The 16,165-nt window shown below is 39.3% G+C and overlaps 1 protein-coding gene across 1 annotated transcript in view; it reads left to right on the top strand.

Moving 5' to 3' along the window:
- ACADM (acyl-CoA dehydrogenase medium chain) overlaps positions 1–16,165 on the top strand; it is a 45,221-nt gene that overhangs the window by 17,160 nt on the left and 11,896 nt on the right. The window contains exons 7-8 of the mRNA XM_004699325.4: positions 4,377–4,507; positions 7,636–7,744. Of these exons, the coding sequence (XP_004699382.2) occupies positions 4,377–4,507; positions 7,636–7,744 (240 nt within the window). The remainder of the gene's footprint in view (positions 1–4,376; positions 4,508–7,635; positions 7,745–16,165) is intronic.

The following is a 16,165-nucleotide window of genomic DNA, read 5'->3' as shown; positions in this document are numbered from 1 at the left end:
GCTAGGAGGGTATTGTAGATTTTAATAAAAAGCCCCTGTCTGATGTGTCATTGCTAAAAATCCTCTCCCAGTCTGTGGGTTCCCTTGTTACTCTCTTGGTGAAGTCTTTTGATACCCACAGGTGTTTTATCCTTAGTATATCCCACTTAACCCATTTCAGGTTCACCTGTGTATATACCCTTCACTACTGCAGTTAGCCTACTCTGAGCCAAGGTTCTCAGGCCTGTCCAATTCCTTCTTTGATGGTCCTGATAGTGTGGGGTTTTACTTCTAGGTCTGTGATCCACCTTAAGTTTGTTCTTGTGCGTGGGATGTGGTAAGGACCTTGTTTTATTGTTCTACACATGGATATCCATTGTTTCTAGTACCACTTGTTAAAGAGGGCATCCACCTCCCACTTGATGTTTTTGGGCCCTTGTTGAAGAGCTTGAGGGTTTTATTTCTGGGGTTTCTGTTCTTTTCCATTGGTCTGAGTATCTGTCATTATCCCGGTACCACGCTGTTTTGACCACTGTGGCTGTGTAGTAGGTGTTAAAGTTAGTTAGGTAAGGTGAGCCCTCCAAATTTTTCCCTTTTCTTAAGTAGTTCTCTGCTAATTCTGGGCTTATTCACTCTCCATATGAAATTGGTGGTCAGTTTTCCAATTCTTTGAAGAAGGTTATTGGTATTTGAATTTCGATAGCATTAAACTTACATAATGCCTTGGGTAAGATTGACATCTTTACTATATTGAGTCTTCCAATCCATGAGCGTGGGATATTCTTCCATTTGTGGAGGTCACTTTTGGTTTCCTGTAGTAGGAGCCTGTAGTTTTTCTTGTATAAGTCTTTCCTTTTTTTGGTTAAATATATCCCTAGATATTTCTATTTGTTTTGGCTATTGTGAAGGGTACCTGTCTTCTTACTCCTCTTCTATGGTCTTGTTCGATGTATGTAGCAAACCAGTAGACTTCTGTTTGTTGATCTTGTATTCTACCACTCTTCCATATTCCTCTATCACTGCCAGTACTCCTGTTGTGGAGCTTTTGAGATTTTCAATGTATAGAATCATGTCTGAAAATAGCTATAGTTTCACCTCCTCCTCTCCCAGTTGGATACCTTTAATGTCTTTCCGCTGCCTTTTTGTTGTTAGCTAGGACCTCTGGGAGAAGGGGCATCCTTGTCTGGTCCCCTTATTCAGTGGGATTGTTTTCATCTTTCTCCATTGACTGTGATGTTGGCTGTTGGCTTTTCATAAATAGCTTGTATTAACTTTAAGAATTTTCCTTCCATTCCTATCTTCTGAAGTGCCTTAATTAGGAAATGGTGTTGAATGTTTACAAATGCATTTTCTGGGTCTATCGATTATTATTATATGATTGTTAATTCTTTTACCAATATGGTGAATAATATTGACGGAATTTCAGATGTTTGACCTTCCCTAAATGAATCCCACCTGATCATGAGTTATGATATGTTTTATATACTTTCATATTCTATTGGCCAGTATTTTGTTACGGATTTTTGCATCTATGTTCATTAGAAATATCAGTCTATGCTTCTCTATTCCTGTGGGATCCTTGCCTTATTTGGGTGTCAAAGTTATACGGGCTTCATAGAATGAGTTTGGAAGTTTGCCCTCTTTTTCTATGCTCTGGAATAATTTGTGGAGGATCAGTGCCAGTTCTTCCCTGAATGCTTGGTAGAATTCTCCTGTGCAGCCATCTGGCTTGGGAGCTTTTTACGTTGCTCATTTTATGGTAACCATATCCAGTTCTTCTTTTACTATGGGTCTGTTGAGGTCCTTGACCTCTTTCTTTCTGTGATAATCTAGGGAAGTGCCGGAGCCCGTCAGCAGAGCAACGGGGACTCGATTGAGGGGGTGAGGACTAAGAAAAGACAGACACAAAAGAGCTGGGATCAGGAGGACTGCAATTCAGGACTGCAGCCCCAAGTTTATTTTCTAGCAAGCTTTTATACACTGTTAGCGGGAATGTCAAACAAAGCATTCTTATGAAAGTCTTCAACTTGTTTGTCTGGCAAATATTTTTTCCAAGGCTAAGCACCTAATATTTTCAATAACATTAAAGCACAAAAGTCAATCTGACTGTGAGAGAGACAATCTGACCGTGAGAGAGCTGTGTCTGCATGTCCACATTTGAACGAACAGACCTCTGCTTTCAGAGCAGCTCCCAACAGGGAAGGATTGTTTTTCCAAGTGTTTGTCCATATCTTCCATGTTGTTGAATTCATTAGAAAAGAACCAGCTGTTTGCTGCATTGATTTTTTTTTTTGCATTGTTCTCTTGTCTCATTTAACTCTGCCCTGATTTTTATTATTTGTCTTCTATTGCTATTCAAGGGTGTCCAGGTAGACTAGAGAAACAAATTCATAGAAACTCATGTGTATAAGAGTTTTGTATAAAGGGTAATTATACATTAAGAAAGAATCCCAACCAAGTCCAGTCCAAGCCTATAAGTCTGATATTCGCCCATATGTCCTAGAATTGAAAGCTTTTTTTTCCCCTTTGTTTAAAAATAAAAAATTACCCCCTTTATATAACGGGCTTGTGGGGTGCCCTGTTATCGGGGCTGTGCCGTGGTATCCCCTGGGGAAGGGGACTGTAGTAGTGGAGTGGGTTTGGGGCTGTCTAGAACTGAATTCTCGACCCTGGCTACATTCCCGTGTCACTCCAGTCTTTATCCTGCATGACACTGCCAGTTGTGCTTTGGGGAACTCTGTTCTGTCACAGGTAAATCTCCCCACAGCTCTTCAATTGCTGCAAATTATTATCTAATTATCTATCGTTACCCACACTGGCAGGCGTGGAGCTAGGGAGGGGGAAAGGGATGGCCGATGTAGTCACTCTTTTCCTGGACTGCTGGAGCAGGGAGGATAGCAGAGACGGGAGCTCCGCTGTGAGGTCTTGTGCCTAGCTCTCGTGGCTCTCTGCAAGCCTGTGATTATGACCACTTTTAGACAACAGCCTGGGGAAATTACTTGCTCGCTGCAGCGTGTATTTTGGGTGCAGGAAGGGATGGCAGATGCCATCCTGCTGTACCTGGTAAGGGGTTAGCTGAGCCCTGACAAATGCAGTGAGCTTAGAGCATTTCAGTGTGTGTTCGAGTTGCTTCGTGTTGTGAAAATCAGAGGGAGGTCTGAAACAGACTTTAGTACACTGAATCTAGTTTTAGCACCCAGCCTCCCAGTATTGGCCTCCTTACCTCTTAATTTTCTGGTCTAGCAACAGGAGTGCCGGGTGGGAGATTCTACCTGGACACAATCTTGACTCCTCTCTCAAGCAGTCATGTTAATGTTCTTCTATACCCTTATTATGAATTAAGATTCATTGCTAAGGTTTCTTTTTCATTTGGACTGTTAAGTACCTTAAAGCAAAGGAAATTTATTTTAAATATTCACAGTCAAATTACCTAAATATATGTCTTCCAACCCCTTAATTCATTACTTGTATCTTGTCATTCCTGTTTAAGAATTTAACGCAGCTCTTTTAACTTCTGATTGTGTTCTAAGAAGGAGTCCTGGTAGTGTAATGGTTGCATATTGGACTGCGTTCTGCTTGGTATGCAGTTTGAAACCACCAGCAGCTCTGAGAAACACTGGGCTTTCTACTCTCCTATAAACCGTTATAGTCTAGGAAAATCACAGGGGGATCTCTATGAGTCAGCATTGACTCGATGGTAATGAGTTTGGTTATTGTGATACAAAGATATCTTTATCATCTCTCCTCTTTTAGTTCCAGACTCATTTTCAACCATTCTTGTTTATATAGATACAGAATTTACATGCTAAGGATATTCTCCTCTTTTATTGGTGTCATTGCCTGTGCTATTACTTCCACGTAGAATACACATCATTCTCTCCGTTTCTCCCCAAAGAACTTCTCATCCATTTTGAGACTTAATTTAATCATCATTCTCTCTGGGAAACTTTTCCTGTCACTCTGAAGCTAAGCTGAATTCATAAGCCCCTTTTGTATGCATACCTTTCACACAGATATGAATAAAATGCTTGTATCCATTGTTGCATTGTGACGATCTGGGGGATACGAGATCTGTCATCACTGCTTCTCTGTCTTATGGGTCATAATCAGGTACTTAGTAGATAGTAAATGCTTTAATGAATGAGAGTATGTAAAGTTAAATTTAATTTGGTTGAGCTTATCTAACATTTTAATTTTTGACTTGGCTTATTGATAGCCTGCATCTAATTTCATTGTCTTAACTGTATTACATTTTACCAAGTTATTTGGTTCTGTAAGATTATTTTTAGGTTAGTTTAAAATTCTTTAAATACTGTTTTAAAAAATAAAATACTTTTTCAAACCTTTGTAATTTAACAACTAGCATGTAATATTTTCTCTTGTGTTCATATTTTAAGGCCTATTGTGTAACAGAACCTGGAGCAGGCTCTGATGTAGCTGGTTTAAGTACCAAAGCAGAAAAGAAAGGAGATGAGTATATTATTAATGGTCAGAAGATGTGGATAACTAATGGAGGAAAAGCTAATTGGTATGTTGTTTGCCACTTCTCTGTATATTACCTCTTAATTATCTTATATTCAGGGTTTCGTTGCTCTTTATTCTTAGATAGTTGCAATTGTGGTACTTAATCTATATGTTGAGTAATAATCTTCAAAGCAGGACTGTATGAAAGTTTCAGGGTTGTAGAAAGACTTAGTAACAAGCTGCTTTATGCAGACGACAAACCATGCTTGATGACGGAGAGAAGAACTTGAAACATTTGCTGATGAATATCAAGGACTGTAGCCTTGGTATCGATTAGAGCTCAGTGTGAAAAGGACCAGAATCCTCACAACAGAACAGATAGAGAACATCGTGATAACAAAAAGAAAAGATTGGAGTTGTCAAGGATTTCCTTTTGCTTGAACTCAAAATCAATGATCATGGAAGGAGCTGTCCAGAAATGTATGTCTTTGAAGTCTTGAAGAGCAAAGGTACCACTTTGAAGACTGAGGTGCACCTAATCCAATCTATTGTATTTTCAGTTGCCTCATATGCATGTGAAACTGAACATTGATTGTGTAAGAACAGATAAATATTGATGCATTGAATTGTGGTGGTAGTGAAGAATGGAAAATGCCATTGACTGCCAAGAGAACAAATATATCTGTGATGGAAGAAGTACCGCCAGAATGTTCCTTAGAAGTGAAATGGTCCAGATGCGACCGGAAAACACTCCTAAAGGTCAACAAACAGACCTGAAACTATTTATAGGCTTTTCTTTTTTTGTCGTTGGGTTTTGTTGTTGTTGTTGTTTTCTTTTCTTTTGTTGCTTTGTTTTGCTCTATCTTGTTTTTGTGCATATTATTGTCTCTGCATGTCTATCTAGATAAGATAGGTAAGATAAACAATCCAGAGGAGAAAATCAAGGGACCGACGGTTCTGGGGGGACACAGGAGAGGGTGAGATGGGGGAAAGGAAGTGAGTGTTAACAAACCCAGGGACAGGGGAACAACAAGTGATCTAAAATCGATGGCAAGGAAGGTGTAGGACACCTGGTAGAGCTTGATCAAGGGCAATATAACTAAGAGGAATTACTGAAACCCTAATGAAGGCTGAGCATGATAGTTGGACAAGAAGAAAGTAAAAGGAAATAGAAGAAAGAACTAGAAGGCAAAGGGCATTTATAGAGGTCTAAATACAGGCATGTACATATGTATATATATTTATATATAACGATAGGAAAATAGATCTATGTACATATTTTTATGGGTTTAATATTAAGATAGCTGACAGAGATTGGGCCTCTACTCAAGTACTCCCTCAATGCAAGAACACTTTGTTCTATTAACCTGGTATTCCATGATACCTTCCTGACACAACCGCTGAAGACAACGTGGGTGCATAAGCAAATGTGGGGAAGAAAGGTGATGTTGCCCGGCTATCAAAAGATATAGCAGCATCTGGTGTCTTAAAGGCTTGAAGATAAACACGCGGCCATACAACTTTCCTCTAGTTTTTTAATGCTTCCTCCTCCCCAACTATCATGACCCTAATTCTACCTTACAAATCCGTTTAGACCAGAGCATGTACATGGGTACAGGTAAGAGCTGGAAACACAGTGAATCCAGGACAGATAAACCCTTCAGGACCAATATTGAAAGTAGTGATACCAGGAGGGGAAGGGAAAGGGAAAGGTGCTGGGGAGAAAGGGGGAACCGATCACAATGATCTACATATAACCCCCTCCCAGGGTCATGGACAACAGAAAGTGGGTGAAGGAAGACATCAGTCAGTGTAAGACATGAAAAAGCAATACTAATTTATAAATTATCAAGGGTTCATGAGGGAGGTAGGGTGGGGAAAAATGAGACTCTGTTATCAAGGCCTCAAGTAGAAAGAAAACATTTTGAAAATGACAATGGCAACAAATGTGCTTGACACAATCGATGTGTGGATTGTGATGAGTTGTAAGAGTCCCAAATAAAATTATTTTAAAAAACGAAGTGAGACGGTGTTTTGTCCTGTTGTACAAAGCGTCTTTGAGTCAGAACTGATGCAGTTTCACCTCTGACCACCAACATGTTTATAGAACTGGAAGATACATAAGAAATTATGTGGGGAAAAATTAAGTGAATTTTTAAAAGCCTTTAAAGCTCTGAACTGCTTCAAATTAATTCTTAGAAATTTGATATGTAAAAAACAAGTACCTGCTCTGATTGAATTTGGTTGATGGCAGCCTTAGCTATCTGCCCTAGTATCTGTAACTTCCCACCACCTACACTAGCACTTCATTGAAACTCTTGGTCTGAGTCTGAGGGACAAAGAAAGACACTAGTAAGCACTCTTTCATATTGTAAGCATTGAACAGAAGTGACCTTAACTCCTAGATGAAGACAGAATTTTACTTAGGTAAACTGTGTTATCTGCCGTGAAGTTGGTTCCAATTCATAGAGACCCTATGTACAACAGAGCAAAACCCTACCTGGCTCTGTGCCATCCTCACAGTTACAGGCTTGAGTCCACAGTAGCAGTCACTGGCAGTCCGTCTCATCGTGAGTCTTCTTTTTTCTCTGACCTCTAGTTTACCAAGCGTGATGCCCTTTTCCAGGGACTGGTCTCTTCTATAACATATCTAACGTACATGAGCGAAAGCCTCACCATCCTCATTTCTAAGGTGCATTCTGGCTGGACCTGGCTATTTAAAGCTTGGATTAGAATTACAAAAGTGCTTCACAGTTTTCCCTCCATTTGTTTTTCATGTCAGAATCTCTCTGGAGGAAAACTAGCAAATACCATTTTTATAAGCAGCTTTCTTTGTTCTCCTTTCCCAGATAACTCTGTCTTGCATAAAACTAGTTTGGGGGAAGAAAATTTCTGGTTTCAACATGCACATTCTTTTATTACATTATCTTGATACAAGGAATTTTGACTTACACTCTTTCTACCAAAAAGTTGAATACCAGAGTAATTCACAGGTATACCTAGGTTGGACTACTTGCTCTGCCATAGCCTAGGTATAAAACTTGGGCAAGTTTTTAAACCTCTCTGATTAGTCTCTCTAAAACTAGGGGTAATAATAATTTGGGATTGTTGAATTTATTAACTAAGAGCAGTCACCGTATGTTATATCTGCTGATACTATTATCATAATCATCTTATTTGTGTGCATACTAGGTATTTTTTATTGGCCCGTTCTGATCCAAATCCTAAGACTCCTGCTAGTAAAGCCTTTACTGGATTTATTGTGGAAGCTGATACTCCAGGAATCCATATTGGAAGAAAGGTAAACTTTGTGTGTGTGTGTGTGTGTGTGTGTGTGTGTGTGTGTGTGTTTCTTTTAGTAAGTAAGTGTTCAATTTTAATTTTACTCTTAAATTTGAAAATTGCTATTCTTGTTTCCTTTATTGAAAGTATTTTGATTATATCAAGTTGGAGTGAAAATAAAGCCATGTTTGCTGAAGGTTTTAAGTTTAGAATAATTATTTCAGGTCATTATTTCAAAGGTAGCCTTTCATAAAATCAGTCTGTGGAGAATTCTTATAACTGTTAAGTTGAAGCTAAAATCAAACTATCATACTTTTATGACCTGCCCAATAATAGAACCTTAAATATTTCAAAGGGCTTTCCTACTATTTTTGTTGTTAATAGTGTGTTTTATACCTTTCATATCCTCATAGCCACTTTTTGTGTACGTTAAATGGCATTTCATCCATTTTATCATTAAAGCATTACAAAGTAAATTGATTATCCAAAGTCATACAACACAGCACTCACACGAACACCGGTACGCATTCACCTGTGCATGTACAGTGCTAGAGAGTCAAAGAACCTCACTGGGATGTGGAAAGGCAAGAACATTTTAAGAAAAATTGATTTCACATATTTCAAAAGAATTATATCTAAATGCATTTCTCTATGTTTAACAATTGCATTTAAAGTAAACAAAAGGCAAAAGAGTTTAAAACTTGACAATCTAGAACAGAAAAATGAAGTCATAAAATAGTCTTAGTGAGAGTTAACAAAGAATGATTTAAGATTTAAAAAAAGAATAGTCAATTTTAGCACTATAAAAATGTTTTCAAACAAAGAAATCTTGGTGTTTTGGGGGGTTGTTTGTTTGTTTTTTTTAAGCTTGTTAATAGCTAAATGATACCTGTGTCTAAGGCAAGGGGGGATTCTGAGAGAGGTACTGGATGGTTCCTGTTGAGATGATTGAGCAAATGATTGCAGTGCTTGAAAGTGCTTCCTCATCTAGGCCAAGAAATTTAGAAATCTGGTCACCAACTGGAAGAGATAAAATGCCCATTATTTTGTGTTTGTTCATGAATATGTGTATTTATTAGTAACATTTTAAAAGTCTGTGGTTATAAAGGTAGAAAAAAAGCATAAGACATAGCCCTTTATGGAAATTCATATATACTATTAAATTTTTAATGTGTTGCATTCATGTTATTGTTGAGAATTTATAAAGAATATTGACCAACATAGCAGTTTCTACATCTAGTGTTAATTCAGTGACACTGATTACGTTCTTCAAATTGCGCAGTCGTTCTTTCCCAGAGTGCTTTTCCATTAGCCTAAAGTCCCTGCCCTTGAGTTTGCTGTGTAATCTTTTGAACTGCTCTTCTTGATTGGATGCCATAAAGATAGCTATTAAAAGCACAGTGCTCGAGGTAGACGTTTATGACTTATTCTTCAGTTTTTGGGGGAGATTTTTTTGCCCCCACACCCCCTATTCTTCAGTTTTAAAAATTATTTCAGGGGATATCTGTAGCTTAGTTTCAAGGTTTAAGCACTTTCAAATTGCTCTCAGAACAATAAATTTTAGGGGTTCATTCAATTGCTCTCAGCAATAAATTTGAGGGGTACTTCCACACCTCCTAAAAGTTTGGAATCTGAGAGAATTTTTATTTCTGTTGTGTATGTGCTCATTTTTGATCATTTATGGAATTTTTTATCAAAACAGGCGGTCATGGTAGCCAGACACCATCCAGTTTTTCTGGTCTCCTGGCAATGGAGGCCGTTGTTCAAGAAGCCAACTAGCGATTTCATTTCTTTCCCTTTCTGACATTTCATCTTCCTATGCTGTTTCAGTTGTTTAGAAGCCATTTGTTGTAACTTGGATGAGTGTTAGGTTTTCAAGGCTGTGAACTTCCTTTTGAGACACAAGTGGACTTGGACTTCTAACGTTCTGGCTAGCAACTAAGCACTTAACCCTTTGTACCACTCAGGGACTCCATGTTACTACCACAAACCCTTCTTTTTTTCTTCTGTTTACTTTTTTTTTTTAAGGTCAAAGTTTACACAGCAAATTAGTTTCCTATTCATAGTCCATACACACATTATTCTGTGACACTGATTACCATCTCTAATGCTTCATTTCTCTTATCATTTCCATCCATCCAGTTTCCCTGCCTGCCTTTGCCTTTTCATTTTTGCTTTTGTGTAAATGTTAACGGTCAAATCTCCTGTAGTCCGTGTTTGAAGGAACACATTCCTCAAGGCTGTTATTGTTTCTTTTATAGATCAATCTATTTGGCTGAACAAAGACCTGCTGGAGTAGCTTCAGTTCCAAGTTAAAACAGTATTTTAGGGCAATCGTCTTGGGAGTTTCTCTGGCCTCTATCAGTTCATTAAGTCTGGGGGGGTTGTGGTTTGTTTTATGAATTGGAATTTTGTTGTACATTTTTCTCTCATTCTAACTGGGTCCTTCTATTGCATTCTTGATGGGAATGGTTGATGTTTGTAACCAAGTCCCCTTAGTTCTTCTGGTCTTAGGCTGTGGCACGTGGGGCTAATTTTTTCTATGAGTCTTTGGTTTCCTTCAGTAGTAGTAGTCATTACTGAAGGTTCCCGTCCTTCCTCTACTCCAGATGTGAAGAAACTACTAGCTATATCTGAAGTAGCTACTCATAAAGTCATAAGCTTGCCAAACTAGGGTATAGAGCTTTATCTTTCGGAACTTGCTATGCCAGTTGACCTGCTTGTCCCATGAGACTATGGTCCTGAGCCGTCCCTCAAAAATCCCACACAATGTTGGGAAATGTTTTAAAAGTATCTGTAGCTGACTCTTATGGGCATTACTGTGTATATGGGTATATATTTAGCACATGCAAACATATGTACATACAGATATGCCCACAAAAATACATATATAAGGGGGTACCCAGAAAAAATGGAATTTTTAAAATTGTTTTATTAGGGGCTCATACAACTCTTATCACAATCCATACATACATCAATTGTGTAAAGCACATTTGTACATTCATTGCCCTCATCATTCTCAAAACATTTGCTCTCCACTTAAGCACCTGGCATCAGCTCCTCATTTTTCCCCTTCCTCCCCTACTCCCCCCTCCCTCATGAACCCTTGATAATTTATAAATCATTAATTTGTCATATCTTGCCCTGTCCGACATCTCCCTTCACCCACTTTTCTGTTGTCCGTCCCCCAGGGAGGAGGTTGCATGTAGATCCTTGTAATAGGTTCTCCCTTTCCAACCCACCCTCCCAGTAAAAAACGGAATTATTTTTCAAAGCTGTGTATTTAAATTTTTTACAAAACAGCTATATCACCTTCAAAATACTCTCCATTACACTAAATACATTTGCCAAATCGGTGATTCCAATCTTGGAAACAATTTTTACACTCCTCTGTATGGATGTCTGTCAGCACCTCCCTGTTTTTTCTTCACCTCTTCTGTGCCATGAAATTGCTGTCCTTCAATGCCCCTTTTCAAAAAGGAGCAAGGTCGGGTGCATGGGGCAAGAGAGGCATGCTGTCTTTTGCCAAAAACTGGCACACTGAGATGGCTGCATGAGCAGATACATTGTCATGGTGATAAAACCTATCTCCAGTCTGCCACAAATCAGGCTATTTTTCGTTGCACACTGTCATGTAATCTTTTCAGAACCTCCAAATAGGAAGTTTGGTTAACAGTCTGACCTGGTGGGACAGACTCCAAATGCACTTACAAGTCGACATTTAAAAATAAATTTTTATTCTTTTATTTTCTGTTATTAAACTTTTTTCCTATATTTTCATTTACAAACCCTTGTGTCGAGGAGGGCTGTCTTTCAGTAGATCGCAGCTAGGGAGCTGCTCTGCTACGTAGGAAATCCCGACCGAGAAGCGTGTCGTCTATGAATAGTTTAGCTAGCACCAGGCTCCCCACAAACTTGCGGTGTGTGATGGGCGAAGGGGCGGCCGCCTTTTTCCGCACCCCGTTTCCTAGAAAGGCACTCTGCACCGGACCCTGGGGACCTGCTTGCGAGGCTCCTCAAGCTGGATGTGAGCGTGTCCCACCGGCTGGACGGCGGGGCACTGGCTACCTGAGGTCAACCGAGGCTCCGCAGCACTGCCTTATGGTTGCTCCTGGGCGGGATGCTGACTGAGAGGTGTTCAGTGGTAATCCCACAGATGGTAGCTTTGCCCCATTGGCTCCTCAGCCAAGCACATACCCCAAATGTCTGAACCTGCCATTCCTCGTGCGGAGCAGGATTACCCTGGCAACAGCACATCATCAGACAAGCTGACATTTTTGTCCCTTCGGGAACTTGGCGGACATCCAGAACTAAGTTTGTCATAAATCAACATTTCACCTATTTTGAAATGAGAAAACTACTTATACACTTGAGTTTTCCCCTAGCTCGTGAGGTGTGTTCAACATCACAACAGTTTCTGCCGCATTTTTCCCTGAGCAGAAAACAAAATTCCACAGCCACATGCTGTTCTTTTAATTTGGCCACCACTAAAAACGAGGTTCCAGCGAAACTGCTTTTATGAAAAAATACACTGTGACCAGAGAGAACCTTCCCAGGCAACACCACTGAGTGCACTAAGAGCAAGTTGCTAGATGCTCACCTATGGGGAAAATGTGGACTATTTAAGCTCTACTCCGTCCAGTGCACTTTCAGGATTTGGGGGGTACCCCCTACTACATCCTTAAAATGCTGCTTAGAAGTGAGGATGACAAAACTTCTGCTCATTTACTTTGGACACGTCATAAAAAGGCCAATTTCCAGAAAAGCTTGTTATGTTTAATGAACTGAAGTAGAAAATCAATGTAAAAAGAAAAGAAAACCTTAAGTGGATTGACAGCATTTCTAAAGTAATTGGCTCAAACATACCATTGTATATACTAAAGATGGCACAGAACTAGGCTATAATTTATTCTGTCACAACTAAAGTCACACTGTCAGAGCTGATTAGATAAAACAGGATGTTCGAAGCACTGATTACCTGGTCAGATGTTAGATTACATTGTAGTAGCTTAAACTAGAAAGGCTAGTTTGAATTGCACAAGTATATTTGTACAATCTTGTTTCATTCAAAGGCCACCAAAATCTCACAGTGTGTCCTGGAAACATGTTGTTCAAGTATATTGACAGTTTTCTAAATCATACAAGTGTAAAGATGGAAGATCGCCTAGACATTTACTTTAGTCTCTTCACTGAATATTGAAACTAAGATCCAAGCACAGTGATTTGTTGAGCTTGCATAGTTGGAGGTAGAGTTGGCAGTTATGTAAGATGTTGTCATTGTCATTTTGTGATCTCATCTGATATTCCCTTTTAGTAGAATGCTGATTCTCAGTGACAGTGTTTGTCAATTAACTGTGTGGCTACGTGAAGAGTAGGTATATTATGCTGCATTGTCTTCTGAAGAGTATATAGTAAGGATGCACTGCAATGTACAAATCAATGAGATTTGACATAAAGCAAAATGTAAATACTGAGTCAGTGAGAATACCTATGCTTTTTTCAGGCAATCATTTTGTTTTTATTTCTATAACAGGCCATGTATCTTTTCTAGGGATGGTTGGGAAAATAGAGTCAAGTTGTGGCCCACTTCTGGAAAGTGTGAAAAAGAGCTAACACCTTACACTTTTTTTGATGGGAAATATATTCCTGACTTTTATCTTGCTTTTTTAACTCCTGTGTTCTTCCTACTCAATTTCCTCACTTAAAAAAACCAAACTCTCATTCAACAAACATTTATTACTGAATGCATACTATATGCTAAACAGTATTCTAGGTGCTAGGAATAATATATGAATCAAAACAGATAAAATTCTCTGCCCTTGAGATGTGTTTATTTTGTAGTAAGGAAGATAGATGATATGTGGGGGCTTCAAAAAGTTTATGGAAAAATTAGAATTCAAAAATAATAAAGTTTCCCACCAACTGTTTGCAGGCATCTTGTATTTAAGCCTCCTTTAATTTCAACAAATGGGCACTTTACAACAAATTGGTGAGATTTGAGGGATTTGAAAGTGTGTTTTGGAAATTAAATGGGTTGAAATGAATTCAAGAAGCATTTAAATGTGGGCTTGATGAAGCTGGGGGACTAGTTAAAAGGAAACATTTTTCATTGTTTCTAAATGAGATTTCAACTTTATAGAATTGTATAAATCAAAATAAAGGACTGTTGGTTTCTTTCTGGTTAAACATTACATTATTATCTCCCAATTTTTCAAACACAAGCAGATTCTTAATGTTAAAGTAAATAAATTAAAGAACTATTTTACAGCTATGTGCCTCTCCCCCCTGCCTTATACTATGCATAGTAAAAAAATGAGATATAAAAATTTTCCCCCTAAGGAAAAAGGTCCCAATGTCTGCAACTTCTTATGTGATTCAGTAAATAATGGTAATAATTACGCAGGCATTGCCTTTAGTTATCTCGTGCTGCTGAATCAGAAATACCACAAGTAGATGGCTTTAACAAACAGAAATGTATTCCTTCACAATTTAAGAGGCTAGACATTTTATATATATATAATGTAAGGTAATTTTGGCGAAAGAAAAAGGGCAAAGACAGAAAATAGTTTTAAAGGTTTATTTCAGTGCTCCTGGGTGAGGTTCACGGGTCCCTATACGGGACCTGAGAAGTCGCGCTGTCTGGTTGAAAGGTGAAGAGTTTTATAGTCTGGATCTTGGGGAGGGAGTAGCTAGGGAATTTTCCATTGCGATATTTGGCTGTCTGCAAAGCCAGAACTAAGCATCAATGTTATCTGCAGTAGTTAGCCTACTGCATCTGGATTTGGATGGTTACCGAAGGGGAGGGCGAGGCTTGGTTTTTTGCAACACCTTTGGAGTGTTTCTCACTTGCCCAGGGTATTTTTCCACTTGCTTGCCCCACCAACTCCCGTTTCTGCCTAACAGAGAACATTTCTTAAATCTTAAATAGGATAAAGATAAAGACAACTAGAGTCATTCATATCATCTGGATGGGGAAACCATTAGCACAAGGTATACAGTGGTTTGCTGGCATCCATTAGCACAAGGTGTCCAGTGGTTTGCTGGGATACATAGATTTTAAAAGGACATGGGAGGTCAAAGAAGACTCGTATAAACATAGTTGGCAGCAGATCAGTTTAAAAAATCACCATTGGGACTCCTGGATTGGGATCAGGGCTATGATGGGACGTAGGCATTATGTAAGACAGGAGAGCTTACACTATTGGTCCAGGGGCTTCCTCAAGGCAGCCAGAGCATGGCTCATGACCATGTGATCCCCATCAAGAACTCATCCAGGTAAGCCCCTGGTGGAGATTGTCCCTCCCTAGACTGGTCAATGGAATGGAAGTAATCCACTTTGCAATATACTCTGAGGGGAAGACTATTCACATATTTTGGAGACTTAATCCACATGGGGACTCTGTAAATGGATTTGGGGCTTTCACTGTCATCTATTCAAAACTCAGCTTTCACTGAGTCAATTCTGACTCACTGTGACCCTGTAGGATGGGGTCCCTGTGGGTTTTTGATATAAACTCTTAATGAGGATAAGCCTCTGAGACTGGTGGTTTTGAACTGCTGACCATGTTAGTAGCCCAACAGGTAACCCACTGTGCTATACCCTGCCAACAAGATGCTCAGAATTTAAACTCTAATTCAATTCCCTCCTCCAATCATAGAGTAAATGAAAAATCCTTGGGTCACACAGGCTGGTATGCTGCTTCTATATGTGGATTTACCTGACACATCTCTTGGATAGCTGCTTGCTTTAAGACCCCAGATGTTATTTCTTTCTGCTAGCTAGGAACCATCTGATTTCCTCACCATTCTTTAGCACCCAGATCTTCAGTGATTATTTCTTGAAGGGAATTACCAAACAGGGCCACATCATAAGTACTTAACTTTTCTTAGATTAGGGTCCTATAGGGTCACTGTGTGTCAGCACTGACTCAGTGGCAGTGAGTTTGGCTTTTTGTTTTTTTTAGAGATCCATGAATATGGTGTGCTCTCCTATTTATGTAGGTTTCTTATACTAGTGTTCTGTATTTTGCTTTTTACAAATCTTTGTTTCTCTAGTTAGAAGTATTTAATCTTTTGTATGGCTATTGTAGATGGTGTGGTAGTTACATAATCTGGTATCAATTTGGGATTTGAGAGGGTTAAGAGTTAAGGGGTGGAGTCTAGTCTGTCAATCAAATCATAGTGAATGAAGCCTCTGTGTGGGTATGGCCTTCTCCTGAGAATTTTGGGAACTCCTGTATTTTTCTCCTTGGAGGCAGGAGATACCCCTCTCCCTCTCTCTCTCTCTCTCTCTCTCTCTGTCTCTCGGCTGACTCCCTTGGACACTCTCTACTGACAAGGCTAACTCCCTGTGAGACATCCCTGAGGAGAAGCCACATGAACCAGCCTGATGGCATCCCTGGTGAGTGCTGAGAGGCTTACAACGCCACTGGATTCACAG

This window comes from Echinops telfairi, unplaced genomic scaffold, assembly GCF_000313985.2.
Source record: "Echinops telfairi isolate 266 unplaced genomic scaffold, ASM31398v2 ScPeMD7_443;HRSCAF=831, whole genome shotgun sequence".
NCBI classification, from domain to species: domain Eukaryota; kingdom Metazoa; phylum Chordata; class Mammalia; order Afrosoricida; family Tenrecidae; genus Echinops; species Echinops telfairi.
The sequence above is the reverse complement of the archived record's forward strand: the minus strand, read 5'-3'. Positions and strand labels throughout refer to the sequence as shown.